The 16,292-nt window shown below is 43.7% G+C and overlaps 1 protein-coding gene across 1 annotated transcript in view; it reads left to right on the top strand.

Annotated features, from left to right (window-relative positions):
* The window catches only part of PDE9A (phosphodiesterase 9A), a 68,449-nt gene extending 52,586 nt beyond the window's left edge, over positions 1-15,863 (top strand). The window contains exons 11-19 of the mRNA XM_044442688.1: positions 763-867; positions 2,766-2,848; positions 5,263-5,419; positions 5,853-5,966; positions 7,334-7,438; positions 8,974-9,102; positions 9,759-9,854; positions 14,573-14,651; positions 15,635-15,863. Of these exons, the coding sequence (XP_044298623.1) occupies positions 763-867; positions 2,766-2,848; positions 5,263-5,419; positions 5,853-5,966; positions 7,334-7,438; positions 8,974-9,102; positions 9,759-9,854; positions 14,573-14,617 (834 nt within the window). The 3' untranslated portion in view covers positions 14,618-14,651; positions 15,635-15,863. The remainder of the gene's footprint in view (positions 1-762; positions 868-2,765; positions 2,849-5,262; positions 5,420-5,852; positions 5,967-7,333; positions 7,439-8,973; positions 9,103-9,758; positions 9,855-14,572; positions 14,652-15,634) is intronic.
* Positions 15,864-16,292: the final 429 nt, after the last annotated feature.

Genomic DNA, 16,292 nt, shown 5'->3' with positions numbered 1-16,292 from the left:
AGTGCTGGGTACATGCATTTCATCACTTTCCATTTGTGACTCTCCCATGTTTTCCCATCACCTTCCACCGTTTTTCTTACCATAGAGCCTCCTTTCGTGGAACAGGTACACAATGTCTTTGAACCGATAGCACTAGGAGTCCCTCTGTGACCAACCCATGTCACTGAAGTGCAAAAGGTGGATGCATAAGTCAAGAATTTGACTCATTTCCTCCTCTTTTCTGAATTTGTCAAGCAGTTTTATTTTTTATTTTTTTATTTATTTTTTTATTTATATCCTGCCTTTTTCCTACAAAGGGCTCAAGGCAGCTTACATCCTCCTCCTCCTCCATCTTATCCCCACAACAACAACCCTGTGAGGTAGGTTGGGCTGAGAGTCTGTGACTGACCCAAAGTCACCCAGTTGGCTCAGTGGCTGAGCGGAGACTAGAACCCAGATCGCCTGAGTCCCAGTCCCATGCTCTTAACCACTATGCCACACTGGCTCTCTACAATGTGCTTGATATATTACTGCTAATAATCAATGGAATTGTAGAGTAGCCAAAACAGGAAGAAGGCAGCACCACCAACACACACACCAACACTCTTAAAGACAATTCAGCATTAAATGTGTTTCTAGGGTGCAAGCGTAGCTTGCTAGCATAGCCAAGGGCTTGTGAAGCACAGAATGCAAGAGGCAGGGGTTAGGACATCCAAGGGTTAGTTATGGGAATTTAGTGCTATACCCTTGCTTTCCTTATCATTATTTTGTTTCTTTTTATAGCTGTGTATTCATGACAACTACAGAAGCAATCCATTCCATAATTTTCGACACTGCTTCTGTGTTACGCAGATGATGTACAGCATGATCTCTCTCTGCAATCTCCAGGTGCGTCCTTGCTGCCCACTTTAGCTCTCTCCTGTTCCACAATCACCAGAAACATGGGTTTGCATTCATACAACGCATGCCCTGTACCATATAGAGATTTTTCTCCCCAGCATGGCAGTTCTTAATTTAGTACATAATGTAGAGGAGGTCTTCCTTCACCTGTGTAGTTAGGCCAGAATAAGTATTCCAGAACTCGCTTGTTCTCTGGGAGAATTAAAAGCTATTGAAAGAAGGTTGACAGTCTTGGCATGTTCAGGTTCTCCTGCTCATGTAAACCAGGAACAGCTGATGAGAAGCGACAGACAGTGTGATTTTTATGGGCCCCACAACACCTTACTGTAGCCTTCACCCTACCTAGTTTGAAATGCAGAGTCAAAATAGAAGATGGGTGAAATGCATGATTGCACTCTATGCATGCATCTTTATGTTTAAAAACAAGTTGCTTTGAGGGTCTCAACTTGGATTGGGACCATTATTATTATTATTATTATTATTATTATAACATTTCTATGCCGCCCCTTGCTGAAACCTCGGGGCAGCTTACAACACGATAAAATACAATGAAATACAATAGCACATAATAAATTACCAATAAATACAAAATACAAAAAATACATTGATTTACAAATATAAGATTAAAATTATCAGTATAAATTAAGTAAATAAAAATATAGGAGGAGAAAGAGAAGGAAGAAGAATTGTGCAGGAGAAGCAGGAATAGCCCTCACCTTGCGGTATCTTCCCAGTAAGAATACCTCACCTGAGCTGCTCTTTGAAGCAAAGCTGCTCTGTGTACCTATGGCAGCTTCCATTCGGCAGCAAATGACATCAGCAGGGAAGTGGTGCCAGAATGAAAGGATTAAGTCCCTGCTCTGCTCATGCCACAGACCCAGCCTAGATCAGGCCCATCACAAGCGCCATTTAAAAAATAAAGCTATGCAGATGTATTTAGCATAGCATCTTTTTTGTCCTTCAGTGTGAGAAAAGTGCCTTGGCTACCCATTCTAGCCATTTCAGCATAGACAGAACTGCCTTAATTTCCTCTGGTACATTCTGTTCTCTGAAGGGGTCGGAGAGCTGTGGGGGCTGAAGGGACAAAGGAGGCCGGTGACTCCTCTGTCAGTGGGGTCCCTTATCCACTGAGGCAGCTATTCCAAGCTTTAAATGAACAGTCCATGGTGCTTAACTCCATCCCCTAAACAGAGGCACCACCACGGAGCACCACAGATGGCTCCTATAAATCTCAGCATAAAAGCTTGTTAAAGCAGGAAGATGAGTCACTTGTGCCCCCACATTTCCTTCTCTCCCAACAATGGCATCTGGCCCGGGTTCATCCGGCCCTGAACAGCTTGGTGTTGGTTGGTCTCCCCGCATTCCCACCCCATTAAACATGGGAAGTTGACCTCTGAACTGAGCAACTGAATCAGCAATGGTATATGGCTGAAAGTGACTAGAATTCTTTGAGTTAGGGTCAGGTTGTTAGCTCAAGCAAAGAGATCATCAAAAATAAACTCCAAATTACTTGATCTTCACATTTGTCTTCTGAGCTCAAATAGGGCATGAAGGGCTCAAATAAATGGCTTTTTAAACTAATACAAACCCTGATGTCTTATAAAATTAGAAAGCTTTGCTTTTAAATAAAGCTTCTCCACTGTCATGTGAAACTGAACTTTTTTCCTATCTTGTTGTTAATTATACATCAGAGACAGTCTTAAATAATTTGCTACTGCTACCAAAAAGAAAAAGAAAAAGCCTCTTCAATCTGGTATGCAATAAATGTAGCTATTAAACCTCCGTTCACTGAACCGATTATAACCTACTTTTCCAAAACAAATGTTTTTTTCGTCATTACAAAACCCATACAAAGTTATAAGTCTGCGTTTTCCCCTCCTGCTCAGGTAAAGCTTTCCCAGATGGATATCTTAATGCTAATGACTGCATCAGTGTGTCATGACCTCGATCACCCAGGATATAACAACACGTATGTATCCTTTTTGGCAAAGATTGCTGGCAGTATAATGTTTGAGTAAATGCAGACCAAAGCTTAGCCTACAATTCCTCATATTAAACACGACTTACACTGCGATCCTCTATGTGTTTGTTCACTGTGCCCAGGATGACTTACTCCCAGGTAAGTGGGCAGGATTTCAGCTTCAGTCCTACTGAAGTTAGTGGGGCCTGAGACCATTTAACTGTTCATTGTGCAGACAATTTCATGCTTAGCAGGTTGCCAAAACATCACAAATAAGGAGGATACGCATCACCACAAAAGAGGACACTCATGTACCTGCTACAAATTGCATATGTTCTTTGATCTTCACAGGTGCACATTTGGGAAAAAAATACTGTAATTTAAGTAAAAATGTAATACGTCTCACCATAATGGAGGAACCTGTGTCAGGTGTGTCTGCTCAATTTGCTGTCCAGGTCCAAACTGCAGACGGGCCGCTTCACGGCCCCCACACCGTTCTGCTGGTTCTTTATCTGGACTGGACAGCCCTTCACATGGAGGATGCCTTCAAATGTTAAAAACTCCTCTGCAAAGAAAGGCAGAGGCCACCTTAGTGCAAATACAATGAGGCTGGCAAATTGGGCTTTTCTCACAGGACATAATAGGAATGCATGCGAATTTCACTGTGTACATGCTAGCAAGAAGCCAATTGTGGCTTCCGGCTGAGAGTACCTTCTGCGCGATAAAGCATGAGTCTGCCTTTCACCCATGCAGTGTTTGCTACTCAGGAGTGCGTGAAGTGTCCCTTAGGCTGGAAAATAAAAGCCCTTGACAAACAGAATCAAGCTCCTTATACAAGGAAAATAATTGGTTTCCAGTGGCAAAGCAACAGTGCAGGCACTGTGTGTGGGACACAGAGACTTGGCACTATGTACTAGACTGAAATGTGGGAGGTGTCACTATCTGAAGTGCTGTATGTCCACAAAAGAGTCTTCTTAAAATGATCGCACAGAAGCAGAGAGAGGTGGGAAAAGTACTGAAGTATTAAAAAATGAGAGTCCATCAAAAAGTTATTTCAAAATTTTCTGCAGCTTATTAAATTGATGGGTGTGCTTAGAACTGGTCAGTTAATGTTTCTATTTCCCTCTTAGCTAGTGTAGCAGCAAGACTGAACTGGGGTGGGAGAAGGGACAAAGGACATTTCGGCATCAAATGCTGAAAATTCAGGAGGGGAAAGCAGCATGGCATTTTGCTGAAGGTCACACAGCAGCCTCAAGCAGGCCTTGAAAAACAGTGGTTGCTGTGACTCAGCCACTACCCCTTGGCAGTGTGTGCCATTTCTTGTCTACAGTCATTATTATATCTTGTATTTATTATCTAAATATGTCAATTAAATAAAAAAACTGAAAATATATTTCACCAGGGATTTTGTAAAGATGAGATTTCATGATACATCCAACCACAGTCCTAGCCTCACCCCCACCCCGCTTTCCCGAATTTTTATTCACTTTTCTGATAAGTAAACCTCTTTACTTATAATATATTGTACATATTGACAAGATGTTCTAAATGTTGAGTATGAAATAGAAAACCTATTGTAAGAAACACAGAATGAATGAATGAATGAATGAATGAATGAATGAATGAATGAATGGCATAGAACTAGACCCTAGAAAGGGACCAGTGCGCACAAGAAGAAACAGGTATGTCCATGCACACACAGAGAGAAATGCAGATAGATGCATTTGCTGCTTCAGAGTTCCCATTCCTGAATTTATTTTAAAAAGCAGACTGCTATTTTTGGTGATGAGACTGTTGTGACAAAATTGTAAGCAAATATCTATGTGTGCATATACTTTTCATGCATGCACAACCCTTTGCATAAGAATCATTTTGCATTGAACCTGGATATCATGGGTTGTTTTCAAGCATTTGCATGAACAGAAGGCCAATCAGGCAATGTGGATTTCGAATGTTGCCAGTTCCCTTCTCTAACTTCATCTCCCTGAGCCACATCCCAGGTCTTTTCCAACAGTCCAGAGATACAAGGGGCTGCAGTAGAAAAGAGGGTGGGGAAGCCACACTGGGTTTTCCACTTACATAACATTCAGCTGTAGTTCCAGATGTTCAAGGAAATATTATGGTGATTTCTGCATAGAAACACATTTCTTGTGACTTGAGCTTTCAAGAACTATGCATCTGGAAAGTGGGCTGGTTTTCAGATGGCACACAGGATCCTCTTGCAGGTTTTGCTACAACAGACTAACTTACTGCCCCTGTAATTTGACCCCCTTTTTAAAAAGCACGGAGCTTCAAGGACAAAGACGAATCTCACTGCTGCAGCTTAAGAAAGCTCAATAGAACCAAACTGTGCTGACGGTACAAAAAGTGTGGCCCCTCAGGACTGAGAGTGCATTTTTTCATATGTCTTTCCTTCACATTAGGTACCAGATTAATGCGCGAACAGAGCTTGCAGTGCGCTACAATGACATCTCTCCTCTGGAGAACCATCACTGTGCAGTAGCTTTCCAGATCCTTGCACAACCTGAATGCAACATTTTATCCAATGTGGATAAGGAACAGTTCAAACGGATAAGGCAGGTATGACTTTAAAAGCTGTGGCCAAGTCTGCTACCGTGTACATTACACATTGCAACTAGCTGCAGAGGAGAAAACCCGTAGGCTTAAGAAGAATCCCCTCTCACGCAGAAAGAGTGGAGGTGGGGCAGCCTCTGGTTTGGGGCATGGAGTGCCCCTCTCCTCGCAGTACAGACCCAACATGGATCTCCTCCCGCCGTAGACTCCACAGTAACACTGGAAACGCCGAATGCTAATAGATCTTCAGCATAACGTAGCATTCGGTCTCCCTTGCACAGGGTGATCCCTGGCATCTCCCCTGGCATCTCAAAATGATGCCAGGGGATGGTGCGCAACAGGTTCAATAGGAGCAAGTTGAAGAGCAGGGATCCCATGTGCAAAACAGTCCTTTCTCATTTAAGAAGCCTGAGTATCTTACCATCTTTATCTTGCATAGGGAATCATTACGTTAATCTTAGCAACAGACATGGCAAGGCATGCTGAAATACTAGACTCTTTCAAAGAAACACTGGACAGCTTTGACTACTCTGATGAGGAGCATGTGACCCAGGTAAGCAGAGTCTGTCCTGTCCTTTCTGCATGGTCCACAGAATGGCAGCATGAAGTAGCTACAGGAATGCCCCCCCCCCCTTGAGCTCCCTCCCTCCCTTTCTCCTTAGCAGATCACGGAAACGGTGATTTGCATTGAACATCTGGCTCTGCCCCATTTTAAAGAAAGCTCAGCAGTGTGGCCGTTTCAGAGGAATCCAACCTGGTCAAAATGGTGGATATTACACAGTTGTCTAAGGGTGCTTCCAGATGGAAGGCTTCTGGCATTAACCCTCAGAAGGCATGGTTCCTCTAGTCAGTGTTTTGCACTTTCTTACCACTCTGTGATAAGAAAATGCTGGGAGAAGTGGAGGGAAAACACAGTGGGAGGAAGGCTTACAAATGGAAAACTGTCATCTGGACCCTCTGTAAAATTCCATGAATTAAGGCAGGGTGCTTGTACAATAACAGTCTCGTTTGGAAGCACCCTGTGATCAGCCGGTGCTTTTCAGTAAGGAAAAATTAATCAGTGTCCTTCCCTGTCCTAACCTTTTTCACCTCAAGGGAATGTCATTTTATTCACAGCCATGATATTTCATCTGGTCTGTTTTTGAACCACTTGCGTTTAAAGGGCTAAATACACAATTAAGTCACTCGTCTTTTAAGAGTGGTTTGTAAAGGATCAGGCTATTAGATAATTTTCAGGTGCCTCTATCTGTCACATTCAAAATGTGAGTTTTTCCTTTTGCCTCCCTCCATCACACCAAAGGCTAAGGCAGTGGGGCAGATTAGTTTTCATAAGGATCATGTACCATCTGACTGAAACGGAATGAATGAAATGCAAAAGGAGGAATTCCTTCAAAGTAGATGTTGCTATGGGAAAATACCTTCGAGCTAAGCATGCAACTTTGCATGGAGGCTGCTCCTTATGGAGGAATCCAAATTAGCGGGGTGTTGATCATTCAGTGGCACAGCTCATGGGTTGCATGCAGAAGGTCCTAGACTGCATCCCTGGCACCCCAGCTAAAGTGATCTATAAAGAGTGAGAAGGACTTCTGCTTAAGACACTGGAAGCAGCTTCCAGCCAGAGTAGACACTACTAGGCTAGGTGAGCAGATTGGTCCAAGCCGCCTCCTATAGTCACTGGGGTGCTGTGTACAACCCGGAGCGCATGTTCTAGGCAAAGACAACTGTCTGTAGGCATCTTCTCACTGTGGTCAATAGCAGAAACCTGATTGCTTTTTATCCCTCTTGACTGCCCCCCCCCCCCCGGCTAGTTTCAGTGCAGAGATTCCACTGTTGAAGTGAAGAGAACAGTGCCAGGGAAAAGGCAGATAACACCCTTTCTCTCTTACTTACAAAGTTGTCAAAATGCTTTCCTGCTTTCAGTTGAAGATGATACTGATCAAATGTTGTGATATCTCCAATGAAGTTCGCCCAATGGAAGTGGCTGAGCCATGGGTAGACTGCTTATTAGAGGAATATTTTATGCAGGTAAGAGCACCCCCAGAGGCACCACTCCAGTAGTTCAGGTTTCACCATTACAGAAGCAGTGGCCCCGTACACACTATCACCGTGGCATAGGCTAACACACATGCTGGGCACCATTTATCTAGTTGCCCACCCGTGACAGACCAGGGGTCATTTGAGCATTGTTCCCCTCCTCAGGCAAGCCAGGTTCAGCTGAAACAACAAGCCATGCCCAGGCAAATAATTAGGCAAATGATGCCTGGCACATACTATAGCTTAATCTGTTGCTTAAACCACGGTGCTTGTGTGAACCAGGCCACTGCCTGACTGGCTAAATCCAACCAGATGGAAGGTCTCTTTCTCAGTATGGTCCGGGAAATGTGTCATCCTGGTGATGTGCTCGAAATAAAAGTGACTGTAATTGACTGGAATGCATAAACTAAAAGGGAAAATATAGGCACGAAATGAGACTGGATTACTGCTTGTTCTTCCTAATAGATTGTTCTCAAGTTAAGCCCGTATGTGAACAATGTAAAACCAAAAGGGGTGAGATCTGTTTGTGGGGAAAAAGTCAGTTGAATGAGTAGCACCAAGTGGGTCAGGTTTGGATTATTTTTATCTGTACAGATGGCTTTGTAACATTTGTGACTAAGTCATGGAAAAGAGAAGGAAGGAAGGAAGGAAGGAAGGAAGGAAGGAAGGAAGGAAGGAAGGAAGGTCTCTGAAGATTTCAAAAGGACAATCTCATTAGTACTGAAAAAGGTACCATATGGTGCCATGGTTATCATTTCTTACTGTGTTTCCATTGGAGACATTTGTAGGAGGAATCAACAACAACAACAACAGAAATTAAGGGAATGGCCAACTGGCCCACCCATATGCCAATGGAAGTGTGTATGAACAAGTTGTGGCAGTTGGCACTGGACCAAGTAATGCTTGATCATGATACAAAGCGGGGGAAGCACTTCTGGTACTTCTTGATTTAACATCTCCCCGGTACCGGAACAATGATTTGGAGCCATAATAACTATTTTTAAAAACACATCTGATAAATTCATTGCACAAGATCAGGCAAAAGGAGCAGCTTATGGGAAAGTCCTGAGATGGCCCTCCCTTCCTTTCATTTGCATGGTGGCATTTCTCCGGGCTGACCCATATCTTAAATCATGCATGCTCTGTAAAACCAAACATGTTTAAACTGCCCACCTTTATTTTGAGAAAAAACAGCTGTACAGTCCTGGGCACTGGTACTGACTGAAGTTCTCTCTTTACTCCCTTTTAGATGGGCACTGAAGACCTATTTCCCCTACAGGTCTATTTCAAATGGGTTTGGGCACAGGGCTCATTCTGCTGTAATGACAACTCAGCTGTTAATCTGGTTTGTTGTTCTGATTTGCCCTTATCATCTTTTCCTTTTAGTGTACCACCCTGGGGGCTGAAAGGCACGCTGTAAATACTTCAGTTCATAAGCAATATAAATTATACATAAATAATATCCATTAACTTGTATGTATTTGTTTATTTAAAAATGCCTTGACACATTGCTACATCTGTCCTAGAGTGACCGGGAAAAGTCTGAAGGTCTTCCAGTGGCACCTTTTATGGACCGAGACAAAGTGACCAAACCTACAGCACAGATTGGCTTTCTGAAGTTCGTCCTGATTCCAATGTTTGAAACTGTAACAAAGGTAGGGTCAGGCAGATAATTTAGTTTAAATCTTCTGATCAGCTAAAAAGGTGCTCCCCATTATTTGGCCAATGCAGTGTATAAAGGTAATTATTTTTAATGGCAGGCATTATCATGCAGGAAACATGCCATTCCTTACCTTATCCATAATTGGGAAAGAAAACCTCTCCGACAACATATGCATGCATCATCTAAAAGCAAAGTGGCTTTTTTTTATTTAAAAATCTTCATTTGATTATTTGCATTTTTCAGACCATTGATTTCAATAGGAATTATGTTCAGACAAATGTGTATCTAATTGCACTGATCTGACCTGACTGAATTAATTTCATATGGTTATTGTTTACCTAATTGACAGCTCTGATAAGTTATTAACATTCCAAAATGCCAACTAGAACTGAACTCCCCCACCAACAAAAAACAAAACAGTGCCTTATACAATGCTTCTGTGATTAATTTTCATGTAAAAATAAAAGAATTGTTAAAAGAGAAGTTTAGGGTATGGTCTTATCCATGTTTGGAAACAAAAATGTGATTCATTTCCCAGCATCCCTTCAACCAACATGCAAACTGAGAAATGCTGGTACTATAGGACTTTTTCCTGTCCAAACATGCATAGGATTGCCCCTCCAATTGACCTGCTTGGCTTTCTTCTAGCTTTTTCCAGAGGTTGAAGAAGTGATGCTCCACCCACTTTGGGAATCCAGGGACCGCTATGAAGAGCTAAAGCAAACAGATGACACTATGAAAGAGGTAAGCTTGCAGCTCTTGATTTGTCTTTCTCATATTCCTCCCAGACACATCTTCCCAGCTTGCATCCTTTTCTAGAACTGAGCTAATGCTTCTCGGAAGACACTTTCCCTTAGAAAAAGCCATTTTGCAAATAATTCTCTAAATACTATTGCTTTTGCTGCCACCCCAGCCCTGCCCCCTTCCCTCCCACACTAGCTTGCCCCACAAGGCCAGAATAATCCTAAATCCAGGGAATGAAAAATAGCAGCCAGACTGCCAACACAGCTGCTACTGTTGTTTCCTCTTGCAGTGGGAGGAAAAACAAACCCACATCTTGGGGACAGTGGGTGGGGTGAGGGAAGTTGTGTTATTGCCCCCTAAGAAATTGTTGGACAATTTCTCCTCTCCAGGGAGATATTCAGTAAACTGTTCCCCTTCCTATTTCTCTGCCCAAAAATAGAGTGGAGAATTTCATGCATTTATTTGCTTAAAAAATAGGTTTGGAGATGCTTTAGGAATTAACGTACAGCAAAATCACAGCTAGTCAGCCCGTCCTCCCCAGCATGGGACCTGCCAGCTGTGTTGCACAAAATTCCCAGTGTTTCCCACCCAGTTGGCTGCAGGTTGTGGTGAACAAGCACAAATGCCAGATTACGCCCAAATGTACAGATTAATTTGTACTGATGCTAGAAATTATTTCCTACAGAACATGACATCATAAAGCTAAGCTACTTCTGGGGTAGTTCAAAGAGTGCAGGCGGAAACCAAGGAAGCATTTTATTTTTCTCTGCCCAAATTCAATCGCTTTTAACAAAATAAACCACAATATTTCAGGGACTCTGTGCATTTTGCAATCTGTTCATTTTTCAAACCAAAAATCCTTTCAAAAACTGAGGGAAGTGTGTGGTAGCTGGTACTTCCAGAAGTATGTAATTTAGCCATGCTTACTAATGCTGAAAGACTTCCTTTTGGCATGTGTGGGAGACAGTGGCTCCCAGCAACAAGGACTCTGGCCCTTCCTGTCCTTGGGGATGCCTCAGATTAAACATCGCTGCCTCTGAGAACTGGGTTTTACGCTGTGAAATAGAAGGAAGAGGGAACTTACGGGAATACTACCACCTCCTTTCCAATAGGTTAAAGATCATAGTAAGTTGTTGCTGAAACTTGGTCAAGTTTTAATTTGGAGTGACATAACAATGGGAAAGCTGACCAGTACCAGTGTGTCTCTGATGAGCAATGAAACTGTACCTTATGGGCTTACTCAGAAGTAAGTCTCACTGTGGTCAGTGGGGTTTGCTTCCAACCAAGTATACATAGAATTGAAGTCTTACTCATAAGTGCCTTAGTCTTGTTGGCTGAAGGTGATGGGCATTGTAGTCCAGGCTGACCTACTCCCATGGGATAGTTTTTGACCCAAAGGGTGAACACAAGCCAACTTACTAACTCAGGCCTTTAGCAACTGCCTCCCGCTGTCCACGATGTCTCAAAGCCAGTGGTGGGCGAGTCCAAGTTTCTCCACAGGCAGCATGGAAACCAAGCAAACCAGCGGGAGAGGGTAGGAGTGACCCATTTCTCTCCTGCCAGCCTGCTATGCTGGATGCTGGCTATGAAGGAGGGTGAGGGCCTTCCCCCGCAGCCAGGGTAGACGGAAGCCAGGCGTGGACCACAGAGCTGCATCTGCCCTCGGCTGGCTCTGTGAAAAGTAGCTGCTTCTTTTGAATAGCCCACTTGAGTGGGCTTTTAAAAAATAAATCCAGGCAAGTAAGTTTTCTGACCACATGTTTCAGGCAATACAAAACCTTGATGAAACATGCTTTGTGACCCTGCACGTAAGCTAGGATTCTGGATAAAAGCATCACAGCACATTTAATGCTCAAGCCACGAATGGGGGAAAGAGACACACAAACAGAAGAAGACATGGGTTAGGCTTTACCTCTCCTTTGTATGGTACACTTGGTTCTGCAGATGGACGGGCAGCCCTTTTATCTCAGTAGCAAAGAAGAAGATGAGCCAGATCGCCAGTTTCCACCAACCAGGGGAGAGTCTAACTAGGTTTGTTTCCCAGGGTTATAATGCCTGACTCACAGGCATGTCACACACTGCTCACCCCAACCCGCCTTCCTGGCATTATTTCTGCCATTGTACCCCAGATTTCTTCAGAGCACTGATATCACAACTTGTTTATATGTTGTGGTTTTCACCCAATATATAATATCAGTGTGTGTGAAACCTGTGTGCTGTTTTGGCATTAGGAGGAGTGGTCTTAATAGGGTGGTAGGGAAGAGGACATGTCTTATCGGGGTTTTGACAAAACAGAAGGAGCTCCTTCAGTGACTTTCCTGCTTCCCTCACCTTCTCATAGCTTCACTTCATCTCTCTCGCCGTCTCTGACTTGCAAATGCAGTGCTGCTTCTCCCTTCCCTCCCTAGCTTTGACAAAATTCGTAATGCCTTTTTGACCCTACTCAACTGCCTCCTTTGCTCTCTTGAGTTTGTCCTTATCATATTCTGCCCAGAAGAGACAGATGCCTACTCAGAAGTAGATCACATTACCTTCCATGGTCTCACTCACAAGTACATCACGTTGCGTTCAGTGGCGCTCATCTGTGAGAAGGATGGCACAGGAGAGGAGAGGAGATGTGCTCGCTTGCCTTCTGGTGGAACAGGAGGCGGTTGCTGGTCCTGCTGGCTTCACTGGCTGGAAGGCAGAAGTGAACAGGAGCACAGCCTCTCCCTTGTGTCCCGCTTCTCCTTCTCTTGAGTTTTTGTGGGGGAGCAGAAGGAGATGTCCCACTTCCCCTTGAAGTCACTGTTTCTTTGCTTCTTTGCATTTGCCCCTAGCTGATGGGGGTTTTAAATCCCTGCACACGTCTCTTTTCCGGCTTGTCCTACTTCACCCACAACTGCATCTGTGTATGCTATAAGCTCAGGTTTTCCACCCAATGGAAACTGCACTGTATTCATTAGTGTGTGCCCTGATTGTGATACACACACACACAATGTATTTATCTCAGCTGTGCTTCCTCAAAAAAGGAAGGGGCCCTAGTGCTTGCTCCAGATGTGTTGGACTACAACTCCCATTAGCTCTAGCTAGCTTGGTCTGGGGTCTTAGTTCAAAACATCTGGAGGGCACCAGATTGGGAAGGTTACCATACTGTCAAGGCAAGCCAGAGACTTCCCACTGTGCCCCTGGGCATCCACAGGAATTTTTCCAGGGGGCAGGTGGAGTTACAAAGTCATTTGTGATTGCTCATCTTTCCTTATGTTCCATTAAAGCAGTACAAGGTCGCACTGCAGTACAGCATAATTGCAAAATTCTGTCATAGTGTGATTTTCAGGTAATACCAGATTTTCCTCACTCTAAAAAAAAGCCACTAAAATGCTTGCGGAGCACAAGGAGACGCCCTGGAGGATAACCACACCACGGTACAGGAGAGCTCATGAGTGCAGTATGACTCCCCCCGCTTCAACATTCCTGGTGGCTCTGCCCTGTACCCCAGACTTCTCTGCGGCAGAATTCCTGTTTCCTGGGTCCCTGTATTAGCAACAGATCTGCTGGGATCGCTGGCCGCCAAGGGAACTCCCTGTCCCAGCATTTGCTCACCAACTGGAATTCACTGTCTGACCTGTGGGGATTCATTAAAACGTTAGCCAGCTATCTAATTGCTTTTTCATATAACTTCACTGGTGCAAGAGAGTACAAGACTGCCTCTCGGGTTTTTAGCTCAGCCTGCTGATGGCTCCTTCTTCTCAAAGACCCTGTCAACTTCACCTGCCCCTTTCTGGTCTTGTGTTGCCAGAGAACACAGGTGTTTGGGTCAGTGTGTGTGTAAAGGTTGCTTCATGTTACACTAAAGTAAGAGCACCTACCCATAAAGTTCCTTCTCTTTTGGTTCTCTCCTCCATTTACTCACATCAGATTGCACTGCAATTTATTTATTTATTTATTTATGTGAAACAATTCTATACTCGGGACGGTTTACAACTCTTTACAATTTCCATTCCACCTTTTCTCCTCTTGTGAGGAACCCAAGGTGGCTCTATTTTATCCTCACAGCAACAACCTTGTGAGGTAGATTAGGCTGAAAGTGAGTGACTTGCCCAAAGTGAGCTTTATAGCCAAGTGGAAACTAGAACCCACTAGATACTCCGAGTCTCCAGTCCAACACTTAAGCAAAACACCTCACTGAGTCTCAGTCATCATCCCCCTCATCACGAGCACAATAATTTGTTCCCTAGCTTTCCCCTCCACCCTCGGGAAATTTAGCTGTTGCAGAAGAAATGGACCATGAGTCAGCTCCATCAAATCCAACCTCAAAAACAGCTTCTTAAATTTATATGCTCTTATGAAGCATAAACTTGGCCTCCAATCTTCATCTCTCTAAGAAGCCCAGGTACAAAACTGCTGTCAGACAAGGCCGGTGGAAGGGAGCCATCACAAAATTAATTGGAATGAGCGTAGCTTTTGGAATGGAAATGTCTGATGCCAGAATTGTGAGATCACTGGGTTATGAAACTGTTAGTAGGGCGCATGAAGTATGGGTGTAGTACTTCTATCCGTCAAAGAAACACAATGGCTGCACAATAGTAAGCACTGTTGCTATGGACTGAGCCATAGAGGGAGATCTGCTGGGCTCACAGCAAATACTTTTGGCATGGCTGGGTCTGCGGCAGTATTCACGCTTGTGGGGAGCCACACAACAGTCAGTGAGGCTGTTTTTCCATTCTGCTCTTAACTAGTTACAGAAGAATGAAAGTTTGACATCTGGAAGCAGGGAGAAGTGAAGAGGAAAGGAAAGAGGGGGCACATCAAGTTAAGGTACCTTTCTTTTTTTAAAGGGGGGTCTTTCCCATTGGGAATCATAGGACGCAGTCTGAACAACTGATGTCTGATAGTCAAAAAACTGAAGTATTAAAGACAGAAAAGTGTCTTGTGGCATGTGGTGTACTGAATGTATTGAACAACAGAATGAATCAATAATCAATGATGAAGAGTAGAGAAAGTAATTCCTGCCAGGGGAAGGGAAAGAGAGATTGAACCGTGCTGTTCCTCTCCCAAATCAAAGCAGGGTCTGTGGCTTTGGGAGGCAGAATCCAATCAATCCTATGGTCTCTGGACCACAGGATTGTTCTCTGCTTGAGAATAAACATCTCTTTCAGATAGAAAAGGATTGCATATTTTAAAGTAAAAATATCAGTTATCAGATGTGGTTCTCTGAATGGTCATTTGGGGAACGCAGTTGCTGTGGGGTCCTGGAATTTGGCCCCAAGATCCAGCCCAAGATGCACTCCGGGGGAGTTTAATGTGATTAAGAGCAGCTTGTACCCAATATTCCTTTTCAGGAGACACATGAAATGCCTCTTTCAAAAGGTTCTAAAGAGCTACCCTTGCCTGATCGCTAATGCATTCATTAGGCAAAATTGTGCTGGTGAGCAATGTAGAATTCTAGGCTCCATAGAGCCTTTTTTCAGGTCGAAAAAAGCCCGGCTCGATCTGATGAATAGGCTACCATGCCTCCATAGTATGTGGATCAAGAAGAGCTCCCCATGACACCACTGTCATGCCTTAGCGATGCACCAGAAGGTACTCCAAGTAACAAGAGGCACCATTCTGCAGCACATCGACCCACGCTTCTACCTACTCTAAGCCCACCATTTTCCTGGTCCGCTGTGTGGACTGATTCGCAGAGCAGCTATGCATGGAACTGGTGTCCTGCTTCTGCGCATCTGAGTTCTGCCAAAAATTCTGGGTGGATGAAATGTCATCCTCTGGGTCTAATGATGTTTGTATTTTAATTCCAGCATTACAATGGACACAAAGACCCTTTAGAGGTTTGCCAAGTTCAGCTAAACATCACGGGAATGCACAGCACTGACAAAGGATGAGGCCGAACCACTGAGCACTTTCCCCAGTTCCTTTTCTATAGACCGGCATTTATCTGCTGGATGTAAATGATAAGGAACCCTGCTGTTGTACAAGATTTTTTCTTTTATTTTTAAATTCATCTTTTAAATAATATATTCTTATACCAAACAATGGCTGCTGTGATTATTCTCTTGTGTAGACTTTGTGTAGGTTTTTTTAACTGCTTCTAGTTGCTTTCGGGGAGAGCAGGAGGGGAGAGTTCTACTTTTTAAAAAAAGTTCAGAAATGTTTATCTGTAGTGCTATTTTTCATTAAAGTAACAATTATAAATCTCATTATGGCTAGGTAGGTGACAAGCCTCCCATACACATTTGGGAGACTAATTTATGACTCCTGTCACCTTGCTGAAGCAAATGACAAAACATCGCTAGCCGGCTATCCAAAAAGAAGCATTTTACCATCTCCGATATGCAGCTACCTGTCACTAAAACACTTTTGAGAAGGAAATGGGAAGTGACAGGCCCCATCACATGCTACTCTTCAGCCCCAACACCACGATGCTGTTCTTACACTGGGTCTGGGTTGGTGACTGAG

Source organism: Varanus komodoensis, unplaced genomic scaffold (genome assembly GCF_004798865.1).
Source record: "Varanus komodoensis strain SLA01 unplaced genomic scaffold, ASM479886v1 scaffold4, whole genome shotgun sequence".
NCBI lineage: Eukaryota > Metazoa > Chordata > Lepidosauria > Squamata > Varanidae > Varanus > Varanus komodoensis.
Note: the sequence above shows the minus strand (reverse complement) of the source record. Positions and strands in the feature narration are given on the sequence as shown.